The sequence below is a fragment of the Artemia franciscana genome, chromosome 2, assembly GCF_032884065.1.
Source record: "Artemia franciscana chromosome 2, ASM3288406v1, whole genome shotgun sequence".
Classification (NCBI taxonomy): domain Eukaryota; kingdom Metazoa; phylum Arthropoda; class Branchiopoda; order Anostraca; family Artemiidae; genus Artemia; species Artemia franciscana.
In genome coordinates, this window is record NC_088864.1 from 57,774,327 (window position 1) to 57,797,004 (window position 22,678).

General features: G+C 35.2%; 1 protein-coding gene across 2 annotated transcripts in view; it reads right to left on the minus strand.

Moving 5' to 3' along the window:
* The window catches only part of LOC136043832 (iron-sulfur clusters transporter ABCB7, mitochondrial-like), a 96,793-nt gene that overhangs the window by 49,993 nt on the left and 24,122 nt on the right, over positions 1 to 22,678 (minus strand). For both annotated transcript variants that reach the window (XM_065728766.1, XM_065728767.1), the window contains exon 2: positions 3,889 to 4,089. In XM_065728766.1, coding sequence (XP_065584838.1) covers positions 3,889 to 4,089 — 201 coding nt within the window. The remainder of the gene's footprint in view (positions 1 to 3,888; positions 4,090 to 22,678) is intronic.

A 22,678-nucleotide genomic window follows, 5' to 3' on the forward strand; every position in this document is an offset into this window, starting at 1 on the left:
AGTTGTTTGGTGTTTGAACTAAGTTGAACAAAATGGCTATTTCCAAATTTTGACTGGCTGCCCTTTGCGAAAGTGGGGCGTGGGCTAGTTGGCCAGTGATTTAACTCTTAAAAAGGAGCTAGAAGTTTCTATCTCCAATTGAATGGGCCCCCTCCAAAGTTAATGCGACCATCCCTTCCACAGAATCTTAAATTCTAATAATGGGCAACTTACATAATTTACAATCCTTGCCCCGAGGACTCGGGAAGATTTCTCAATCCCTAATTCATAGTAATTTGAATTTTGGACTATTTTGAACAAAATGACTATTTCAAAATTTTGATGAGATGCATTTGGAGAAAACAGGCACAAGGGAGGGGGGGATTGGTTACTTTTTTATCACTTTCGATTCTTAAAGAACTTACAACGTACATAAGTCACAAATCTTGTCCCGGGTGCTATGGAGGATTTTCAACCCCCTAATTTAGAGTAATTTGAATTTTGGACTATTTTGAACAAAATGGCGATCTCAAAATATTTTCATGCATTTGGGGGAAAACGCGCGGGTGGATGGAGGGGGGGAGATACCCTCCGACAACTTTTAATTACTCTTAAAAGGTAACTAGAACTTTAAATTTCAAATCAAACGAGCCATCTCTGAACTGTCGAGCCCGAAGTTTTTTTATTTGATCTTTAAAGTGTTTTGAACAAAATAGCTATCTCAAAATTTTGATTTGATGCATTTGTGGAAAAAGACCCCTTGGGTGGGGAGTAGTTGCCCTCCGATCAATTTTGACTCTTGAAAAGGGCACCAGAAATTCATTATAAGATCTTTTGAACTGTTTTTAACAAAATAGCTATCTCAAAATTTCTATTGGATGCATTTGGGTAAAAAGGGTGTGGGAGGGGCTAGTTTCCCTCCGATCTCTTTTGGCTCTTAAAAAGTTAGCTAGAACTTTCGATTTTCGGTCAAATGACCCCTCTGAAATAAACTTCTGAGGGGACTCATTCGATTGGAAATGGAAGTTCTAGTGCCCTTTTTAATAGGCCAAAGTAATTGGAGGGCAACTAGCCCCTCGCCCTTTTTTCCAAATACATCCGATAAAACTCAGAAGTTTGTGACGACCTCTTCCATACGAAGTGGACTATTTTTAACATAATGGTTATCTCAAAATTTTATCGGATGCATTTGGAAAAAAGCGGGGGGCTAGTTGCCCTCCAATTACTTTGGTCTATTAAAAAGGACACTAGAACTTCCCTTTCCAATCGAATGAGCCCCCTCAGAAGTTTATGTGAGGACCCCTTCCATATGAAGTGCCTCTGGAAAAAAAATAATAATATAACATTGGAGCCATATGGCCTTTACTGTAGGCAACGCTATAGCGTTGCTTCCGATTAGTCGCATCCAAACACGATTATTCGGCCAGATGTGCGAATATTGCAGCTGAGTGTGAATTTGTTTAAGATATATACAGTTTTCCAAAATATCGTACAAGTTCATGTAACTCAACTTCTCCGATAATGTCGATCATTAAATCGCATCAAATCAACAGGCTGGGTAAACTCAAAATAAATACTGAAAAGTTGATTTTTTCAGTTAGAAATAATAAAATACTATATTCTAGAGCTGATGAAGACCTTAAAAATGGGTTAGGCCTAGGCCTACTTGTAATGAAAGCACATACTAAAGTCTCAGAAAAATTTGATTTGAAACTAAGATTAGTAAGCCAATTTAGATGGCTAGGTCTCATTTGAAAAATATAGGCCAGTTTTTTTGTTTTGTTTTGTGGAGTATACCCTGGGTTCTGCACAAAAAGGCCTTCATTGGGCATAATAGCTAAATATCTAAACTAGCATAGGGCAGGTGCATTCTAGCAGTGGTACTTTGGAGCCGTCAGTTTCTTTCTAAGCTAGAACAGAAGTCATTAAGAAGAAAAAATGGAATATACCATTTAATTTCTCATTACAGCTATTTTTAAATGTCATCTTTACCGACATTTTTTATGTATACCACTCCCATGCACTGTCATGACAAAATATAGGCCTTGTCCTAGGCTATTTAGAAAACCTCAATTAATATGCTATTTTTTGCAATTAAAATCGGACGCAAATAAATTGGGTTGTTAACCCCTATAATACTTATCGCGTTAACATGTGAATTACGTTCCTGATTTTTTTTAACGTGGATTTTGCCGAAAAAAAATCGTATATGCGAGAGCCCAGGGTCAGAAATAGTTAAAATCAAAATTGACGCTTATCGCAAATCTGAAAATAGTGCCCCTTTCCATTAAATTTTCCCTTTTCCAAAATGTAATAAACAGTAGTAACTTTAATTATTTCTTGTTAATTTTACTGATGCATTCTAGTTAGTTCACCCAGGACGGCTCAACTTCCCCAAAGTAAAGATACTAGGATTGTTTTTAAAAAGATCTTAGTTTTAATGGTCGTATTATAATGAGAGTTTCTTTTATATTTCATTTGTTTTGCTGAGGACGGCCCTTGGATATGAAGTCGAAATATTCATTTAGGGTTAAGGTTCCACTGGCTTAGGAAAAAATTCCCAGGTGTCTCTACTTGTTTATGTTTATTACGGAAAGGCAGTGGGATCTTCGTCGCTTGAGAAAATCAGATTTGATTTCCATTGATGATTCATGTTTGATCCGTCCAAAGATTAAGTATATGGCTAAATCTTTTTTCGGAAAAAAAGGAAGAAGAACCGAAAAACATTACCAGTCAACGCTATACTGGTTCGGTTGTTTTATTGCTTTTTGATCATTACACTTTTTTGAAGGTAAACACTGGCACAGTCTGGAATTGCTTAAGACCTGTTCTTACTGAAATCTAGTACGCGCTATGACGTAAAAACACTTCAACCAGTAATTAACAAGCTATTAAGGCTTTTATCAATAATAATTAGCTAAATTTCAGAGCTATTAAGATAAGAGCGTTTTTTGCTCTATTTTTGTATACCTTTGTTATTCCTTGTGAAGCCGTCACTGTTCAAAAAGGCTGGCATTAAAAATTTACATTTTCAATCCATCGTTTCATCATTATTTATCTGTACAACGCTAACTATGTTCGATTCACTGCGAAAATCACAGATAGCGGACCAAACTGATACGAAACACACGTGGATACTATGAAATACCTTCTCATGGTCAGACATTGAACAAGACAGCCGGTGGCTTGACAGTGACTGAAATTAACAGTAGTATGCCCCACATTTGTGTGTACTAATCTCAGTGCCACCAGGAGTAAGCCGGCACCCCTAACACCAGTTGATTTAAATTTTATTTATTTAATCCAGTTATAATACACTATTTGGTTACCGTATGTACACAGACAAATACGATTACAATTTCATAGATGTGCAACATTACATACACTTCTCGCTGCGACCAGCCTGGTCAGAGCGCGATTAACCTTTTTCTCATTTTTTAGCTACAGACTACTCTTCGTTTTGATTTCTTTTTCTAGAAGGCAAACTGTAGTGACCAGGCTAGACAATGCGCTATTAATTTTTTTCGTCACTTTGATTTGTAGTATTGCTTTCGTTTTTTAGAAAGTAAGTTACAGTTACCAGTCTACCTACTCGTGTTAGTTACTACTCGCTCGCCTAAGTAAGTTACAGTTACCTACTCGCGATTTGTTTTCTTGTTTCAACAAAAGCAACCAGGAGGCTGTTTCGTGCCCCACCTGCTAAACTCACCCATCAATGGTTAGAGAAAAACTGGAGAAATTAATGCAATTCGTGAAAAAGGACATGTGATTTAACACAAGCTTGAGACTGCGAGATTCAATCCTTTGGTTCCCGCACTAAGTAAAGAGGACAAAGCTAGTTATTATGACAGGCCCTCCACGGGAAAACGTACAACTGCAGTAAACGTCTTTATTAAAGAATTAGTTTACCTTTGGCCAAATATAAGTGAGCATTGCTTTAATCATATCCTTTCCAGTGACTTCTTCTACTTCTTTGATTCCAAGATTGTCCCTGGCACCACCACCGCCAGGATGAAAGTGTCTAACAGTGCCCACTGACACATATCCAAATTTATCGAATTTATTACTAACGCTGTGTTTTTTATGTGAATAATCTTCATCTTTTTTCGTCTAAAAAATAAAAAAGAAAATAACTTACAAGCAGGGTTTTCAGCTTCGCCCATTTTCAAGCTCTACTGCTACATTACCATTTAAAGCCACCCAAAAGTCAGTATTTACTCCATTTACTATTAAGTTAGCGCAAGAATACATCCTTAAAAACGGAGGATTCATATTAAAAAAAAATAACTAAAACAAAAATAGGAAAGCATATATAATTCAAAATTAATTAGTTCAAATTATACATTTTTTTAAATGTAGGCTTTTGACGTTCGGTAATTTGATGTTCCAAGATTGAGCAACTAGCATAGAAACAACCGCCCAAAACTTCAGAAAAAAAATAGAAGAACATATTACGAATAAAGTGCAATAAATACTGATCTGGAATTTCGTGGGCCGTGGCCAAAGTGGATGATTCTAACGTGATAGAATGGAGGGGAAGAATCTGAAGACATCCCATATTATACAGGAATGAGACAGTAAAAAGGACTTAAAATAAAAAGATTTCGTGGACTGTGGCCAAAGTAGATGATTCTAACGTGATAGAATTATGCCAGATTACGCCTCTCACTCAGTCGGACTATCTGTCTTGGCTTTTTCTACAATTAGCCATGGCTTGATTCCCACAACTACTTGATTTTAATTCATTTCGTTCTTTTTTAATTCGTAAATAGAAAAACAGTATTTTCTAAGAAACTATTTTTTATAACGTAAAACCAAGTAAAAAGATTCCATTTAAAACTATTAATAGGAGTAAAACGTTAAGGTTAAACAGAAATAAATATTTTTAGTATGAAAATGAGAACAGTATCTTAATATAGACGCCAGAAATAAGACTGTCCTGATACCAATGCTGCACCTGCTTAAAAATAGGCGCAAACAATGAGCCTAATTAAGCATAAGCTGACATATTGATTTGAATACCAGGACAGAAACACTTCCTTCTATCAGCGCTTAGGGTACTGTCCCTAGAATACTTGGTTAGGTGATCTACAAAATGATTGAGTTTCAGTAAAACTTTAAGTTGTAGGTTCTACTTCTAGGTTATTCTCCTTCTCTATTTTTACGAGTAAATTTTTTTTTATATTAGGTGTTTAAATGTTGACTAATTTTTATTGTTATTGACTAATTTTGTTGTTAGTCTTTTCGTTCTTCTTTTGGTTCAATGAATCTGTTATATCTCTCTTAGGCTGAAGAGCTTGTTTCTGGCTTTTAGCTCAATGTTTATCTTCTTCATAGGAAGAAAATTAGCATAGATTAGTAATCAGATAGTGCCTAAAATCTATCTTTGAGGAATACTGTAATACAATTTTGAATGATTACAAGAAAAGAATCAGCTGAAATATACCTATTGGCAGGGTGAAAGTTGAAGCAAAGTTGTGTGCTAATATCCTTTATTTCCAAAAGAATTTCCGAAAGTATAGCTACTGGCTGGGTGAAAGTTGAAGCAAAGTTGTGTGCTAATATCCTTTATTTTAAAAAGAATCTCCGAAAGTATACCTATTGGCTGAGTGAAAGTTGAAGCAAAGTTGTGCGCTAATATCCTTTATTTCCACAAGAATTTCCGGAAGTATACCTATTGGCTGGGTGAAAGTTGAAGCAAAGTTGTGTGCTAATATCCTTTATTTCCAAAAGAATTTCCGAAAGTATAGCTATTGGCTGGGTGAAAGTTGAAGCAAAGTTGTGCGCTAATATCCTTTATTTCCACAAGAATTTCCGGAAGTATACCTATTGGCTGAGTGAAAGTTGAAGCAAAGTTGTGCGCTAATATCCTTTATTTTAAAAAGAATCTCCGAAAGTATAGCTATTGGCTGGGTGAAAGTTGAAGCAAAGTTGTGTGCTAATATCCTTTATTTTAAAAAGAATCTCCGAAAGTATAGCTATTGGCTGAGTGAAAGTTGAAGCAAAGTTGTGTGCTAATATCCTTTATTTTAAAAAGAATCTCCGAAAGTATAGCTATTGGCTGAGTGAAAGTTGAAGCAAAGTTGTGTGCTAATATCCTTTATTTCAAAAAGAATTTCCGGAAGTATAGCTATTGGCTGAGTGAAAGTTGAAGCAAAGTTGAGCGCTAATATCCTTTATTTCCATAAGAATTTCCGGAAGTATGCCTATTGGCTGAGTGAAAGTTGAAGCAAAGTTGTGCGCTAATATCCTTTATTTCCACAAGAATTTCCGGAAGTATACCTATTGGCTGGGTGAAAGTTGAAGCAAAGTTGTGCGCTAATATCCTTTATTTCCACAAGAATTTCCGGAAGTATACCTATTGGCTGAGTGAAAGTTGAAGCAAAGTTGTGCGCTAATATCCTTTATTTCCACAAGAATTTCCGGAAGTATACCTATTGGCTGAGTGAAAGTTGAAGCAAAGTTGTGCGCTAATATCCTTTATTTCCACAAGAATTTCCGGAAGTATACCTATTGGCTGGGTGAAAGTTGAAGCAAAGTTGTGCGCTAATATCCTTTATTTCCACAAGAATTTCCGGAAGTATACCTATTGGCTGAGTGAAAGTTGAAGCAAAGTTGTGCGCTAATATCCTTTATTTCCACAAGAATTTCCGGAAGTATACCTATTGGCTGAGTGAAAGTTGAAGCAAAGTTGTGCGCTAATATCCTTTATTTCCACAAGAATTTCCGGAAGTATAGCTATTGGCTGAGTGAAAGTTGAAGCAAAGTTGTGCGCTAATATCCTTTATTTCCACAAGAATTTCCGGAAGTATGCCTATTGGCTGAGTGAAAGTTGAAGCAAAGTTGTGCGCTAATATCCTTTATTTCCACAAGAATTTCCGGAAGTATACCTATTGGCTGGGTGAAAGTTGAAGCAAAGTTGGGCGCTAATATCCTTTATTTCCACAAGAATTTCCGGAAGTATACCTATTGGCTGAGTGAAAGTTGAAGCAAAGTTGTGCGCTAATATCCTTTATTTCCACAAGAATTTCCGGAAGTATACCTATTGGCTGAGTGAAAGTTGAAGCAAAGTTGTGCGCTAATATCCTTTATTTCCACAAGAATTTCCGGAAGTATACCTATTGGCTGAGTGAAAGTTGAAGCAAAGTTGTGCGCTAATATCCTTTATTTCCACAAGAATTTCCGGAAGTATACCTATTGGCTGAGTGAAAGTTGAAGCAAAGTTGTGCGCTAATATCCTTTATTTCCACAAGAATTTCCGGAAGTATAGCTATTGGCTGGGTGAAAGTTGAAGCAAAGTTGTGTGCTAATATCCTTTATTTCCAAAATAAGAATTCCGTCGTGTTCGTCTTTCTTGAATATTCATGAAACCACTCGAAATATGAAGCTGAACTACGCAAGAATAACAAAAAAACGTTCTAGGCAAAAAAAAACCAAAAAACAATGAAGACCAGTGAACAATATAAGATAAACAACGGGAACATTTTGTTAGTATCTAACAATGCGCCTTCAGCACTGATGAGAACCAAAAATAACAAAACCAGCAACAACAAGAAACCAAAACCAACCAAGAAACCAGAACTTTCTGATATAGTGAAAGTCTTTAAGTAAGTGGGATTGGTTTTCCCGAAAGACGTTCCCGTTCTACGTTCCCGAAAAACGCCACTTGACAATAAATTTTAAAAAGGAATAAAATAAACAATTAGAGCCAGAAGTAATCATTAAATAAAAAAACAAGTTTTTTTTTAACTGAAAGTAAGGAGCGCCATTGAAACTTAAAACGAACAGAAATTACTCCATGTATGAAAGGGGATGTTCCCTCCTCAACGTCCCACTCTTTACGCTAAAGTTTGACTCTTTCTCTCAGCTCTAATTTTTAAAACAACAAAAAACGTAAAGGCCACAGCAGGAACCAATGAATACAAACACAAAGACAAGTAAAGTATAGAACATGTTAAGTTATAAAAATCTCAAGTCCTCACCAGCAAGGAAATTTTATTTTATTCTAAAACTTGCATGTCTAGTGTACCCCTCATAGCTTCGTTTGTATTCAGGTTTTGTTGCTTTCTTTTAAGCCTTTCAAATGGTACAGGTAGAATTAGCCAAGTAGTCAAGCTTAACTTAAATAAACTTTTGAGAAACGCGAAGAAAAAATATTTTGAGTGTAAATTTAAAGATGCTTGTGGTAACCCAGCTAAAACATGGAAAATTATTAAAAGTGTTATATCTTCAACAGATCCGGTTCTGCCTGATGAAGTTACTACAAGTGATGGGTTAAAATCGAATGAGACTGATGTAATATGTAATGCCCTTTCGGAACATTTTGCAACTGTTGAGGCTCGATTTTCTCGTACTACAGTAGCTTCTGATAATGATCCTCCACTCGAGACTTTTATGGGTACTTCTGTTGATGTATCAATGTACCTAAGACCTGTCACTCATGATGAAATTCGTGAGATTATCTTTGATATGAAAAGTGCTTCGGCTGGGAGTGACTCCATTAACCTTCTTGTTTTAAAAACCGCTTTTCCAAGCATTTCACATATATGTACGTCCCTTATTAATGCTTGTTTTAAGCAAGGGAAGTTCCCCAATTGTCTTAAAATCGCAAGGATAACTCCTGTGTTTAAGGGTGGTAACAAGAATGATTTGGGGAATTATAGACCAATTTCATTATTACCTGTTGTTTCACGAGTTTTAGAAAAATGTATTAATATTAGAATTTATCAGCATTTGGAGCGTCAAAAACTTCTACATCCAAATCAGTTTGGTTTCAGGAAGGGTAGAACAACAGAAATGGCGATTTCATTTATTACTACTATAATTAATGATGCTCTTGATAAAAAGCTTAGGGTAGCTGGTATATTTTTGGACTTAATTAAGGCGTTTGAAACTGTTGACCATCGAATATTATTAAAAAAAAATGTGAATTTTATGGATTAAGAGGCGCTACATTGGGTTTGCTTTGCAGTTATATTCAACATAGACAGCAGTATGTCAATTTACAAGGATTTTTTTCTAGTAAAATGTTGTTAATTGGGGGGTTCCCCAAGCATCCGTACTGGGTCCGACTCTGTTTTCAATTTTTATTAATGATCTGCCGCATGCTATGAAAGCTCTGCCCCGAATTGACGACAGAGTGGACAACGGTCCGAGTAAGACCCTGGTTACTATGCCTTTATTCGCTGATGACACAACCTTGGTGTGTGTTGCCCCTACAGAACAACTGCTCATGTCAACGATAAATGCAGCATGGAGCAGGATATGTACATGGCTTAAAATAAACCACCTTGACCGAATATAGATAAGTCAAATTTTGTTATGCCGAATTTTTACCCTTGGTTTACGGAAATGATTTCGGAGCGGGGAATTATTAAACGAACATACCTCGGAATTCATGTAGATGAAACCCTATCATTCAAAGATCATGTGAAGTCAGTTTCGAAAATATTGTCATGTAACTTAGGTATCATGCGCAAATTAAAACATATTTTCCCCCCAAATGTTCTACGATTGTTATACTTTTCCCTGATTCACCCTTACATTTTCTATTGCTCGTCGATTTGGCTTGGTACTTTCCCTTCGATAGTTCGTCCAATCCGTGTGACCCAGAATAATGCTATCCAAGTTTTTTGTGGTGTTGGGAACCAGGAATCTTGGAGGTCTGTGTATATTGATTTAAATATAATGCCTGCAGATGGATTACGTGATTTTTATACGTTGATTTTTGTATGCAAGTATTACAGTGAGAGCATTCCTGATTGTTTTACAGGAGTATTTTTGTGAGAGGTCTGATGTTCACCACCACATTACTCGGATACGAGATAATACTAAGGTTCCTCGATTAGTTTCAAGTAGGTCTTCTTTTTCACTTATTTACAGAGCTTCAAAACTTTGGAATAAATTGAGTATAGATATCAAGGAAATAGGTAGCCTTGGCCAGTTTAAGTCTGATTTACGTGTGGAGTTGCTCGGTAGGTATACTTTTGAAACAGATTAACTAAATTAAATTTTCTATAGGTTATTAATTTGTAATATTTATATATTTTTTTGTTGTCTTGGGGTCATGCAATGTAATGTACTGTTTATGTTTTTTTTTTGTTGATTTCGGTATATGGTCTCATTTCCCATATTTTCTCATTCTCCACATTCTATCTTTATTTTCCTTGAATTTAGCACAGCCTCACAAGCTTCGCTTATGTTGTGCTATTGATTAAGAAATGTCTATTTCTAATAAAATTGTTCTACTACTACTACTAACCTATTAAAAATAATGGTGAAATCCATAAGTAACTTGCTGACTCGCGGGTTTAGAATCCGCTTCAGTCTTGTGGTAAAAGAGAAAGAAAAAAATATGTCAGGTATTGGAATAGAAGAACTCTGTAAGTTGTATTAGAAATTAATCTCTAAGTTATAGAATTAAGAATACCAACAATTGCACTTTGCTAGGTATCTGCATTTAATATTCTCCAATGTAAATGATTATAGGATACAGAACTTCTATTAGATCACTAGTGGATAACATAAGAATTAAATGGTGGTTTTGCTAATTATTTTCGAAACAATAACAGGTTTCCTACAGATATTTAGAAAAGCCACGACTGTAAACAAGAAGTATCCGGGAGTTTATCTTTTAAACCAGAGCGACGGAACTTCTAAAATTTTCTTAAAATTCTTTAAAGAAAACAACTACTTAAAAAATTTCAAAACAAACATCAAAAATACCCAAATCCAGCAATCGGGGCTTATAAATAGTATTTGGTAGAATCAGCATTAATGGCAAGTTTTCGCACGAAACAGAGCTTTTTAAACGTTTTTTTTTTTTAGCTTTCGCCTACCCTGGGCCGTGGTTTTCTCTGCGCTAGGATGCAGTTCTTGCTCCAACCATGAGATTCCAAGTGTGATCGGGCCCTAGGCATGACAAGTTTTGCTAACCTCAAATATACAAGACAGAAGGATAACTTTTAATAAAAGAAAGATAAAACATGCCATTTGGGCCGAAGAGAGTGTGGCATCATTTTGTAAGTCAATTTCTATTATATCTATCAATAGAAACTTGTCATTCGACACAGTTTTTGTCCTGTAAAATTTCCCAAAAAAGTTCACCCCACAAAACCTCCCTCCCCATCCAGAATAATATCTGTATATCACCCAGCAACTCTTTTTGGGGAAATTGTATGATTCCCACCTGAATGCTGAGGCTGCAAGCACCTTTGTAATGAGCTATAATAAACAACTAAAACGAGAAACTTTAACCTACTATAAACACATTACACAGCAGACTTATTCTATTAATTAGCATAAGAAAATTCAATAATGGATAAACACTCCTCAAGAAAAGAAACAATACAATTGGTGACAAGACAACTTTTGTCTTTTGCAATTGCTGATAAAGAATCACAAACTTCTCCCTTCTTTTTATCCAGAATACAATTAAGAAGAGTCTTTTCAGTAAGTCCCTGGTTTTCAAAATCTCGATAAATAATGTCTTCGATCCTCATCAAACTACTCCAGTCACAACTCAAAACTTTTAGTAATGCTTTTACTGACCAAGAAGGTCCATCAGTAAACAGGCCAAGATTTTTCATTAAATTATGAAGACTGATGGTCTGTAGGCACAGGTTGGACAATTTCACATCATATTCATTGCAGGCAGAAATAAAATCTGTCATTTCCAAAGGTAAACAATTATTTGGATTTCTGGGGATCAAGAAACCATATTCCACAAAAAGAGATAAATTGTCATGTGGCCCATAATTAATAAAAACCTCTGAGCACTTTGGGGTTTTACTAAGTGTCTCAATTTCATAACAGTTTGTGTCAGGATTAAAGCCAGAGATACAACTCGTATCATGCGTGTGGTTTAGGAGGTCTAGAAACGGGACTAGGGCCATGCAATCACTGCTATCTGCATTAAATTTACCACTGCTGCCAGTTATATGTACTGCTCTTGTATTCACTACATAATAGGCCCATTTAAATTCACAAAACCCCAATTCTTTTATGCAAATATTTTTATATCCCCTTGCCACCTTTTTGAACGAATCTTGCAATGACTTAATTTTGTCTTGAAATTTCATTGCAATAAATGTGGGAAGCATGCATATCATCTCATTTCCAAGATCAGTTGGCATGCTGAATTCTTCAGGCAGTGTTTTAATATAAGCATGAAAAAAAGAACTGTCTCTTTTGTTCTTCTCAACAAGTAAATACAGCACCAAAGCATCATGACATGAAAGATTTTTGTCAACTAACCAACTCCATTCTTTTGAACTTCTAAAACCTCCAGCTGTCATCAGCAGCAGTCTTGGAATTTGAACTAACAACTGTCCAGCTTCTAGTCCTTTTCTTGTTCTCATTCCTCGTCCTGAGTCTTTAAACCTACAAGGCTCTAATTTGGCAATATTTCGCCAATTTTGAGTCTTCATCCATGTGGAAAGCGCTTTTATATTTGTAATATCCAGGGGATCTATTCTGTCGACCATGATCTACTGATTAGGAAGAGATTCACTCAATCATCTGAAACTAAGAAATTCACAGAGTCATCTGAAACTGAATTGAAGATAATTTGTTTGCCCATTATTTGATCATTTTATATAAAGTAAATATGCTGAGAAATTTTCTTGAAAAAAAAATGAAGTAGAAAAAGAAGAAAAATCGATTATTGGTTATATTCAATCACATGCTCTGTGTTCTGGTACCTTTTAAAGGACTAGAACTGATCAGAATAAAACCTGACATCCCTTCAACACTCATGATGCTATGGGTGTCCTCAGTTCTGAATGGCACTGAAGAAAAATTTTAAATATCCTCTTAATCAGAACAGTCAAAACGCCTAACGAATATGTCTTTGGGAGTGGCATGAATTGTGCAATCCAAGGGCCAATGGCTCCATCTTTGAGAAGGAATGGCACTCTCTAGACTTATTCTAGTTACACCAAGGAAAATACTCTTGCTACGTGTAGTAGGAGTATTTTATTAGAGTACCTGCTGTAACAGTTTTCTTTCTAAATTCATTGAGTTTGACTAAATCAAAATAGATAAATCTCTTGGTAATAATCTCCTTCAAAGCTGGTAATAATGAAACAGTCCTTGGTAGCAATCTGAAAGTAAGGAGCTATTCGGGCTAATAATAGCCAAAATTAAAAAAAAAAAAAAGAGTCTTGATAACAATTAATACTTCAAAAGAATCAAATTTTGATGAAGATTCCTAATGTATAAAACGTGTTATGTCTACAATTACTCATGAAAAGCTACGAACTTAAGAAAATTTGCCTCATTTTTTGAAAAGGGTGAAAACACCTCCAAAAATCAAACAATCTTAAAGAAAATCACAGCATAAAATTCAGCATATAAGGAAACCTATTGTATTGATTTTGGATTCCTATCCACAAAATGTAGAGCGTTGCATTTTTTACAAGAAGAAAGACCACGGATAAGTGTTTATTTCATGCTTGTTTTTCCCCTATGGCTGTTTGTTGTGAACCAATAATCCTAGATAAACCGGGATATAGCTCATAAAACGGAAAGTGACATTTCTAGTTCCCTTTTAAGTAGCTCAAAAGATTCTACCCGGGAAAGTTGAGTTATCTGCCATTTTGGGGCACTAAACTATATTTTTGCCCCTAAGAGGGCTAAGTTGATATCGATTGAAAATTCCGAGGTTCCGCATTTGTTCCTAAACAGTTATGCAGTCCATAAGAGATAAATGATTAATATGTGACATTTATTTCAAAGCTTCGTTTAACAAAGTTTATTCACTTTATGTTCTATAAAACTATGTGAGGTGATGAATGATTGCGCATCAGCTATTACGAAGGAAGTGTGGTGGGTCACTACGTGGAGAGGAGGGGGGGATTGCCAGATTCTTCCAAGAGTTCAATTTAATGCCAAAATCTCCTAACTGTCTATGAGCCTTCAGATAAATTTATATAAAATAATAAATAATCATATTAATTTAAATAATAAGAACGCATATATATATATATATATATATATATATATATATATATATATATATATATATATATATATATATATATATATATATATATATATATTTTGTATATATATATATATTTATATATATTTATATATATATATATATATTTATATATATATATATATATATATATATATATATATATATATATATATATATATATATATATATATATATATATATATATATATATATATATATATATTGGTTGATAACCAATATTTTTGTCTGATATCCAATAAAGACACTGTCCCTTTGCTAGAGGATATATGTTCTTGAAGTCACCATACATTCAGAACATTGCTCCACCAGGTGTGTGCTGACAAGTATAGACAACAAATATACTTTGACTTCATTTGACTCACCTGTGCTCTCTGCAACATGGTCACTCTTAGCAGGTAGTTCCATCTCAAGGATTGGACAAGCAAAATATATAAGAACGTGGCGTTGAGGAGGAAACAGTCCCTTTTAATGTCTACACATATTAATGTAAATAATAAAACGTATATAAACATATATATACGTACATCTAATAATATACATATAATATATACATATATAACGTATATATATATATATATATATATATATATATATATATATATATATATATATATATATATATATATATATATATATATATATATATATATATATATATATATATATATGTATATATATGTATATATATATATATATATATATATATATATATATATATATATATATATATTTATATATATGTATATATATATATATATATATATATATATATATATATATATATATATATATATATATATATATATATATATATCTATATATATAAAAATAAGTTGTCTGTGGATGGATGGATGGATGGATGTGTCAGGTGACGTCACCTGAAAAAACTGGATCAGGTGACGTCAAAACTGAAAAAACTAAAAAAAGGCAAAAACTACAAAAAAAACTAAAAACTAATAAAAAAAATAAAAAAGCTAAAAAACTAAAAAAACTATAAAGGTAAAAACCAATAAAAAACTAAAAAAAAAACTGAAAAAACTAAAAAAAGGCAAAAACTACAAAAAAAACTAAAAACTAATAAAAAAAGTAAAAAAGCTAAAAAACTAAAAAAACTAAAAAAAGGTAAAAAACTAAAAAAAATAAAAAATAAAAAAAACTAAAAAAAAGGAAAAAACTGAAAAATAAGCTAAAATAAAGGTAAAAACCAATAAAAAACTAAAAAAAAAAAGGAAAAAACTAATAAATGACGACACTCAAAGAGAAAAAAAAGGCAAAAACTACAAAAAAAACTAAAAACTAATAAAAAAATATCTATATATATAAAAATAAGTTGTCTGTGGATGGATGGATGGATGTGTCAGGTGACGTCACCTGAAAAAACTGGATCAGGTGACGTCAAAACTGAAAAAACTAAAAAAAGGCAAAAACTACAAAAAAAACTAAAAACTAATAAAAAAAATAAAAAAGCTAAAAAACTAAAAAAACTATAAAGGTAAAAACCAATAAAAAACTAAAAAAAAAACTGAAAAAACTAAAAAAAGGCAAAAACTACAAAAAAAACTAAAAACTAATAAAAAAAGTAAAAAAGCTAAAAAACTAAAAAAACTAAAAAAAGGTAAAAAACTAAAAAAAATAAAAAATAAAAAAAACTAAAAAAAAGGAAAAAACTGAAAAATAAGCTAAAATAAAGGTAAAAACCAATAAAAAACTAAAAAAAAAAGGAAAAAACTAATAAATGACGACACTCAAAGAGAAAAAAAAGGCAAAAACTACAAAAAAAACTAAAAACTAATAAAAAAAATAAAAAAGCTAAAAAACTAAAAAAACTAAAAAAAGGCAAAAACTACAAAAAAAACTAAAAACTAATAAAAAAGCTAAAAAACTAAAAAAACTAAAAAAAAGGCAAAAACTACAAAAAAACTAAAAACTAATAAAAAAAATAAAAAAGCTAAAAAACTAAAAAAAACTAAAAAAACTAAAAAAAGGTAAAAAACTAAAAAAACTAAAAACTAAAAAAAACTAAAAAGGGTAAAAACTAAAAGAACTAAAAAAGAAAAAAATAAATGACGACACTCAAAGAGAAAGCGACCAGGACAAAAGGAATGTTCGATTAGCAATCAACAAAGCACCGGGACACAGGGAGTATAAATGACGACCCGGGGGAAACAGGGGGATATAAATGACGACCGGGACAAAAAAACTAAAAAGAAAAAAAAACTAAAAACTAATAAAAAAACTAAAAAATCTAAAAATCTAAATAAGCTAAAAAAGAAAAAAAAAGGAAAAAAATAAAGGAGAAAAACAAAACTAAAAAACGAATGTATATACAGACCGGGACACCGGGATACAAATGACGACCGGGACCCGGGACACAGGGAATATAAATGACGACCGGGACACAGGGACACAACTCCGGTACACCGGGATACAAATGACGACCGGGACACAGGGAATATAAATGACGACCGGGACACAGGGACACAACTACAACGGGGACACCGGGGGAAACAGGGGGATATAAATGACGACCGGGACAAAAAAACTAAAAAGAAAAAAAAACTAAAAACTAATAAAAAAACTAAAAAATCTAAAAATCTAAATAAGCTAAAAAAGAAAAAAAAAGGAAAAAAATAAAGGAGAAAAACAAAACTAAAAAACGAATGTATATACAGACCGGGACACCGGGATACAAATGACGACCGGGACCCGGGACACAGGGAATATAAATGACGACCGGGACACAGGGACACAACTACAACGGGGACACCGGGGGAAACAGGGGGATGTAAATGACGACCGGGACACCGGGACAGGGAATGGTCGATTAGCAATCACCATCAACAAAGCTCAAGGGCAATCATTAGAATCATGAGGTATAGATCTGAATACAGATTGTTTTCCCATGGACCATTATATGTTGCATATTCAAGAGTCGGTAAACCTGACAATCTATTTATATGCAAAGACAATGGGACAGCAAAGAATGTTGTATATTCGCAAGTTTTACGTAGTTAAAACCATATATATATATCTATCTATATTCACAGGTGGGACATAGGGACACAACTACAATGGCGCGTAACTATTATGGCGCGTAACGACTTACGCGCGCGGGGGGGCTTGGGGGGGGCGCGAAGCGCCCCCACCAACTAGGTGTTGGGGTGGCGCGAAGCGCCACCCCAACAGCTAGTATATATATATAAATAAGTTGTCTGTGTGTGTGTGTCGAGTGACGACATGTTTGTGTGTCGACTGACGTCATGTTTGTCGACTGACGTCATTATAAGGATTGAGCTGTATGCGTCATGAAGTTGTTTGTCGATTGACGTCATGTTTGTCAACTGATGAAATTACATACCGGGACACCGGGACACGAATGACGACCAGGACACAGGGAATATAAATGACGACCGGGAACCTCAAAGAAAAATTACAGACTGGGACACCCGGACACAAATCACGACCGGGACACAGGGAATATAAATGACGACCGGGACACAGGGACACAACTACAACGGGGACGCCGGGGCACAGGTGGGATATATAAATGACGACCGGGGCACAGGGATTGTTCGAATAGAAATTACAGACCAGGACACCGGGACACAAATGACGACCAGGACACCGGGACACAGGGAATATAAATGACGACCGGGACACTCAAAGAGAAATTGCAAACTGGGACACCGGGGCACAAATGACGACCGGGACACAGGGAATATAAATGACGACCGGGACACAGGGACACATCATTAGAATAATGAGGTATAGATCTGAATACGGATTGTTTTTCCCATGGACAATTATATGTTGCCTGTTCAAGAGTCAGTAAACCTGGCAATCTATTTATATGCAACATATATATATATATATATATATATATATATATATATATATATATATATATATATATATATATATATATATATATATATATATATCTATATATATAAAAATAAGTTGTCTGTCTGTGTGTCTGTCTGTCTGTCAGGTGACGTCATGTTTCTGTGTTGACTGACGTCATCAAGTTAGTTGTCGTCATTTTTGCTACGACGGTGACGTCATTCAAGATATTTAAGACATATGTTCACGTAGAAATCTATTAATGTTTAAATTTAAAATGACTGATGAACTTACAATGGCAAAAGCCGATGAAGATGCTCAAAGAGTCTATGCCAAAAAACTTGCTGCTGATAGAGAAAGTCAGAAAAGAAAGCGTGCCGAGGAATCAAAAGAACAGCAAGGAAACAGGCATGAGGCTGATAGAGAAAGAAAGAACAGAAAGCGTGCCGAGGAATCAAAAGAACAGCAAGGAAACAGGCTTGAGGCTGATAGAGAAAGAAAGAACAGAAAGCGTGCCGAGGAATCAAAAGAACAGCAAGGAAACAGGCTTGAGGCTGATAGAGAAAGAAAGAACAGAAAGCGTGCCGAGGAACTACCAGAGCAACGCGGAAGCAGACTTGCTGCTAAAAGAGAAAGTGAAAAAAGAAGGCGTGCCGAGGAATTACAAGAACAGCAAGAAATCAGGCTTGCTGCTGATAGAGAAAGTAAGAAAAGAAAGCGTGCCGAGGAATCACAAGAACAGCAAGAAATCAGGCTTGCTGCTGATAGAGAAAGTAAGAAAAGAAAGCGTGCCGAGGAATCAGAGCAACCTGAAAGTTATCGCCTGGCATTCAGGTACAACCCAGTCGATGATTATAGCTTGAGTAGATGTGTTCAAATCGGGACAATGTCTAAAATTTGTCCCTATTGCAAGGCCTTGAAATTCAATGGTGAAACAATGGGAATGTGTTGCGCCTCAGGAAAAGTTAAACTTCCTCTATTGGCTGCACCACCAGAACCATTGAAGACTTTCCTTACTGGAACTACGTCAGAATCTAAGCGTTTTTTGTCACAAATCAGAAAATACAACTCATGTTTCCAAATGACGTCGTTTGGAGCCCAAATCGAAAATCCAGATAAATTTATGTCTACTTTCAAAGTAAAAGGGCAAATTTATCATAGAGCAGGGTCCCTTCTACCATTCTCAGGCGAGAATCATAAATTTTTACAATTGTACTTCATCAGTGATAGAAATTCTGAATTGAATGCACGTTGCGAAATTTCTCCCAACGTTGAAAGGACAATCGTTTCCCAATTGCAACATCTTTTCCACGAAAATAATAATTTAGTGCGTCTGTTCAAAACAGCCATCGATTTGATGCCTACTGATACGCATAAAATTGTTATTTCCGCTGACAAAACGCCTCCTGGCCAACATGTGCGTAGATACAATGCTCCAACTATCGACGAAGTGGCAATCGTTATGGTCGGTGATCAGTTTTTACCTCGAGATATTATTCTTCATAAGCGAAGCGCTCAGTTGTTAAGAATTGCTGAAACTCATCGATGCTACGATGCCCTACAATATCCTATCATTTTTTGGGATGGAGCCGACGGCTATCACTTTAATATTAAATTGATGAATCCAGCCACTAACAAAGAAATGAATAAGAAATGCAGTGCAATGCATTATTATTCCTATAGACTAATGATTCGGCAGGATGAAGAAAATTATATTTTAAAATGCCGTGAATTGTTTCACCAATTTGTCGTTGATATGTATGCTAAAATTGAATCAGAACGTTTGCTATATATCCGCCTGAATCAGACCAAGCTCCGCTCTGAACAATACATTCATTTGCGAGATGCAGTTATAAATGACGGTAATACCACAAACGTTGGAAGATTAACAATTTTACCTTCGTCATATGCTGGCCGTCCCCGTCATATGCATGAATATGCTCAAGATGCTATTGCGTATGTTCGTCTCTATGGTCGTCCAGATTTATTTATTACATTTACATGTAATCAATCTTGGGACGAGATACTGCAGCTTTTACTTCAAGGACAATCGGCGGTTCATAGGCATGACATTACGGCCCGTGTCTTCCGGCAAAAGTTGAAATCACTGATAAACTACATAGTAAAACTTGAAGTGTTTGGGTCAGTGCGATGCTGGATGTACTCAGTGGAATGGCAAAAACGAGGTTTGCTACACCCACATATACTAATCTGGCTACATAAAAAAAATACTTCGAACGAAATTGATGATGTGATTTCCGCTGAAATACCTGATAAAAATGTCGATAAGGGGTTACATGATATTATTGTAAAAAATATGATACATGGACCTTGCGGTGCACTGAACGAAAATTCACCATGCATGGCCAAAGGAAGGTGCACAAAGCAATATCCTCGACTTTTAGTATCAAACACAATTACTGGCAATGATGGTTACCCACAATATAGAAGAAGATCTACTGAAGATGGCGGTAAAACAGCAATAATAAAGAAGCGTAACAGTACCACCATCGAAGTATGGGTTGTTCCATATTCCCCATTATTATCAAAACATTTAATGCACACATAAACGTTGAATACTGTAACTCCGTAAAGGCAATCAAATACATATGTAAATACGTCAACAAAGGCAGTGACATGGCAGTTTTTGGCTTGCAGCCCGAAATCAAAGATTTCGACGAAATCGTACAATATCAGGCTGGAAGATACATAAGCAGTAATGAAGCTGTTTGGCGAATTCTTTCATTTCCGATAGATGAACGTAGTCCAGCTGTTGTTCACTTAGCGGTACATTTACAGAATGGTCAACGTGTTTATTTCACGGAAACCAACGTGCAACAAAGAGTCCTGAATCAACCGGATACAACATTAACAGCTTTTTTTTCGCTTTGCAAAAATGATTCTTTTGCAAAAAAACTGCTGTATACTGAAGTGCCTTCGTATTACACGTGGAATACTAAAAATAAAGTATTTGAACGTCGAAAACAGGGTAAGTCAGTCGACGGCCAACCTACCATCTTCAAAGATACCACGATAGGAAGACTCTACACCGTTCACCCCAATCAACATGAATGCTTCTTTCTACGCCTGCTTTTGGTGAATGTACCCGGTCCGACATCCTTTGAGTATTTGAGAACTGTAAACGGTACTATACATGACACTTACCGTAGTGCATGCCAAGCTCTGAATTTATTGGAGAATGACCAACACTGGGATAACTGCATCAATGACGCGTGCGAAACGTCAACCCCAAGTCAAATTCGTGCATTGTTTGGCATCATTTTAACAACTTGCTCTCCATCAGCTCCTACAGAGTTATGGGAAAAATATAAGTCAAAAATGTCCGAAGATATACTCCATCGAAAACAGTTAGAGACGTCAGATATGACTTTTGATTTTACATCAGAAATTTATAACTACACTTTAGTTATTATAGAAGATTTGTACGTACGTATGGCAAACAAACCTCTTCAGGATTTGGGAATGCCTTCACCTAACCGTATCGCTGCTGTTTCGACATGTGTAGAATTGGATCGTGAACAAAGTTACAGTACGAGTGATCTATTGTCGTATGTACAAAATAACATTTCCAAGTTAACGTCGGAACCAAAAGACATTTATGATACGATAATGCATTGTGTCGACAACAACGTTGGAGAAATTTTCTTTTTGGATGCGCCAGGAGGTACTGGTAAAACATTTGTGATAAAACTGATTCTGGCATCAATTCGATCAAAAAATGATATAGCGTTGGCAATTGCGTCGTCCGGAATAGCCGAAACATTGCTGCCTGGTGGAAGAACTGCTCATTCCGCTTTGAAATTGCCTCTGAATTTGCATTCTACAGAAACTCCCACGCGCAATATTTCCAAATCATCTGGGATGGGTAAAGTATTGCAGCAATGCAAACTTATTATTTGGGATGAGTGCACAATGGCACACAAAAAATCGCTCGAGGCTCTGGATCAATGCTTGAAAGATTTGAGAGGGAAGTCGAAACCCTTTGGCAGCACATTAATATTGCTTGCGGGAGATTTCAGGCAAACATTACCTATAATACCTAGATCAACTCCTGCAGACGAAATGAATGCTTGCCTGAAAAATTCTAATTTATGGGCACACGTAAAAATATTAAAATTAACTACAAATATGCGTGTCCGATTGCAAAACGATGACTCTGGTCAAACATTTTCAGATCAATTGCTGGCAATTGGAAACGGAAAGCTCCCAGTAGACTCAATTTCAGGACGTATACAACTACCTGCTGATTTCTGTAATTTAGTGACGTCCAAAAATGAATTGATTGAAAAAGTATTTCCGAATATTCTAAAAAATTTTAAAAATAATAAATGGCTAAGTGAAAGAGCGATTCTCGCACCCAAAAATATAGACGTCCACGAAATCAACAATATTGTTTTGACCAAGATTCGAGACCAGGCAGTCCTTTATAAGTCAGTCGACACAGTTTTGGAACCAAATGAAGCGGTTAATTATCCATCTGAATTTTTAAATTCCATAGATCTTTCAGGGTTTCCAGCACACGTGCTACAACTAAAAATAGGCGTACCAATAATACTTTTAAGAAATATAAACCCACCAAAGCTTTGCAATGGCACTCGACTTGCCGTAAAAAAAAAACAATGGAAAACCTAATAGAGGCCATAATCTTGACAGGGCCTTTTGAGGGTGAGGCTGTTCTTATTCCTCGCATTCCCATGATTCCAACAGATCTGCCTTTTCAATTTAAAAGATTGCAATTCCCAATTCGATTAGCATTTGCAATCACCATTAACAAAGCTCAAGGTCAATCATTAGAAAAATGTGGTATAGATCTTAATACTGATTGTTTTT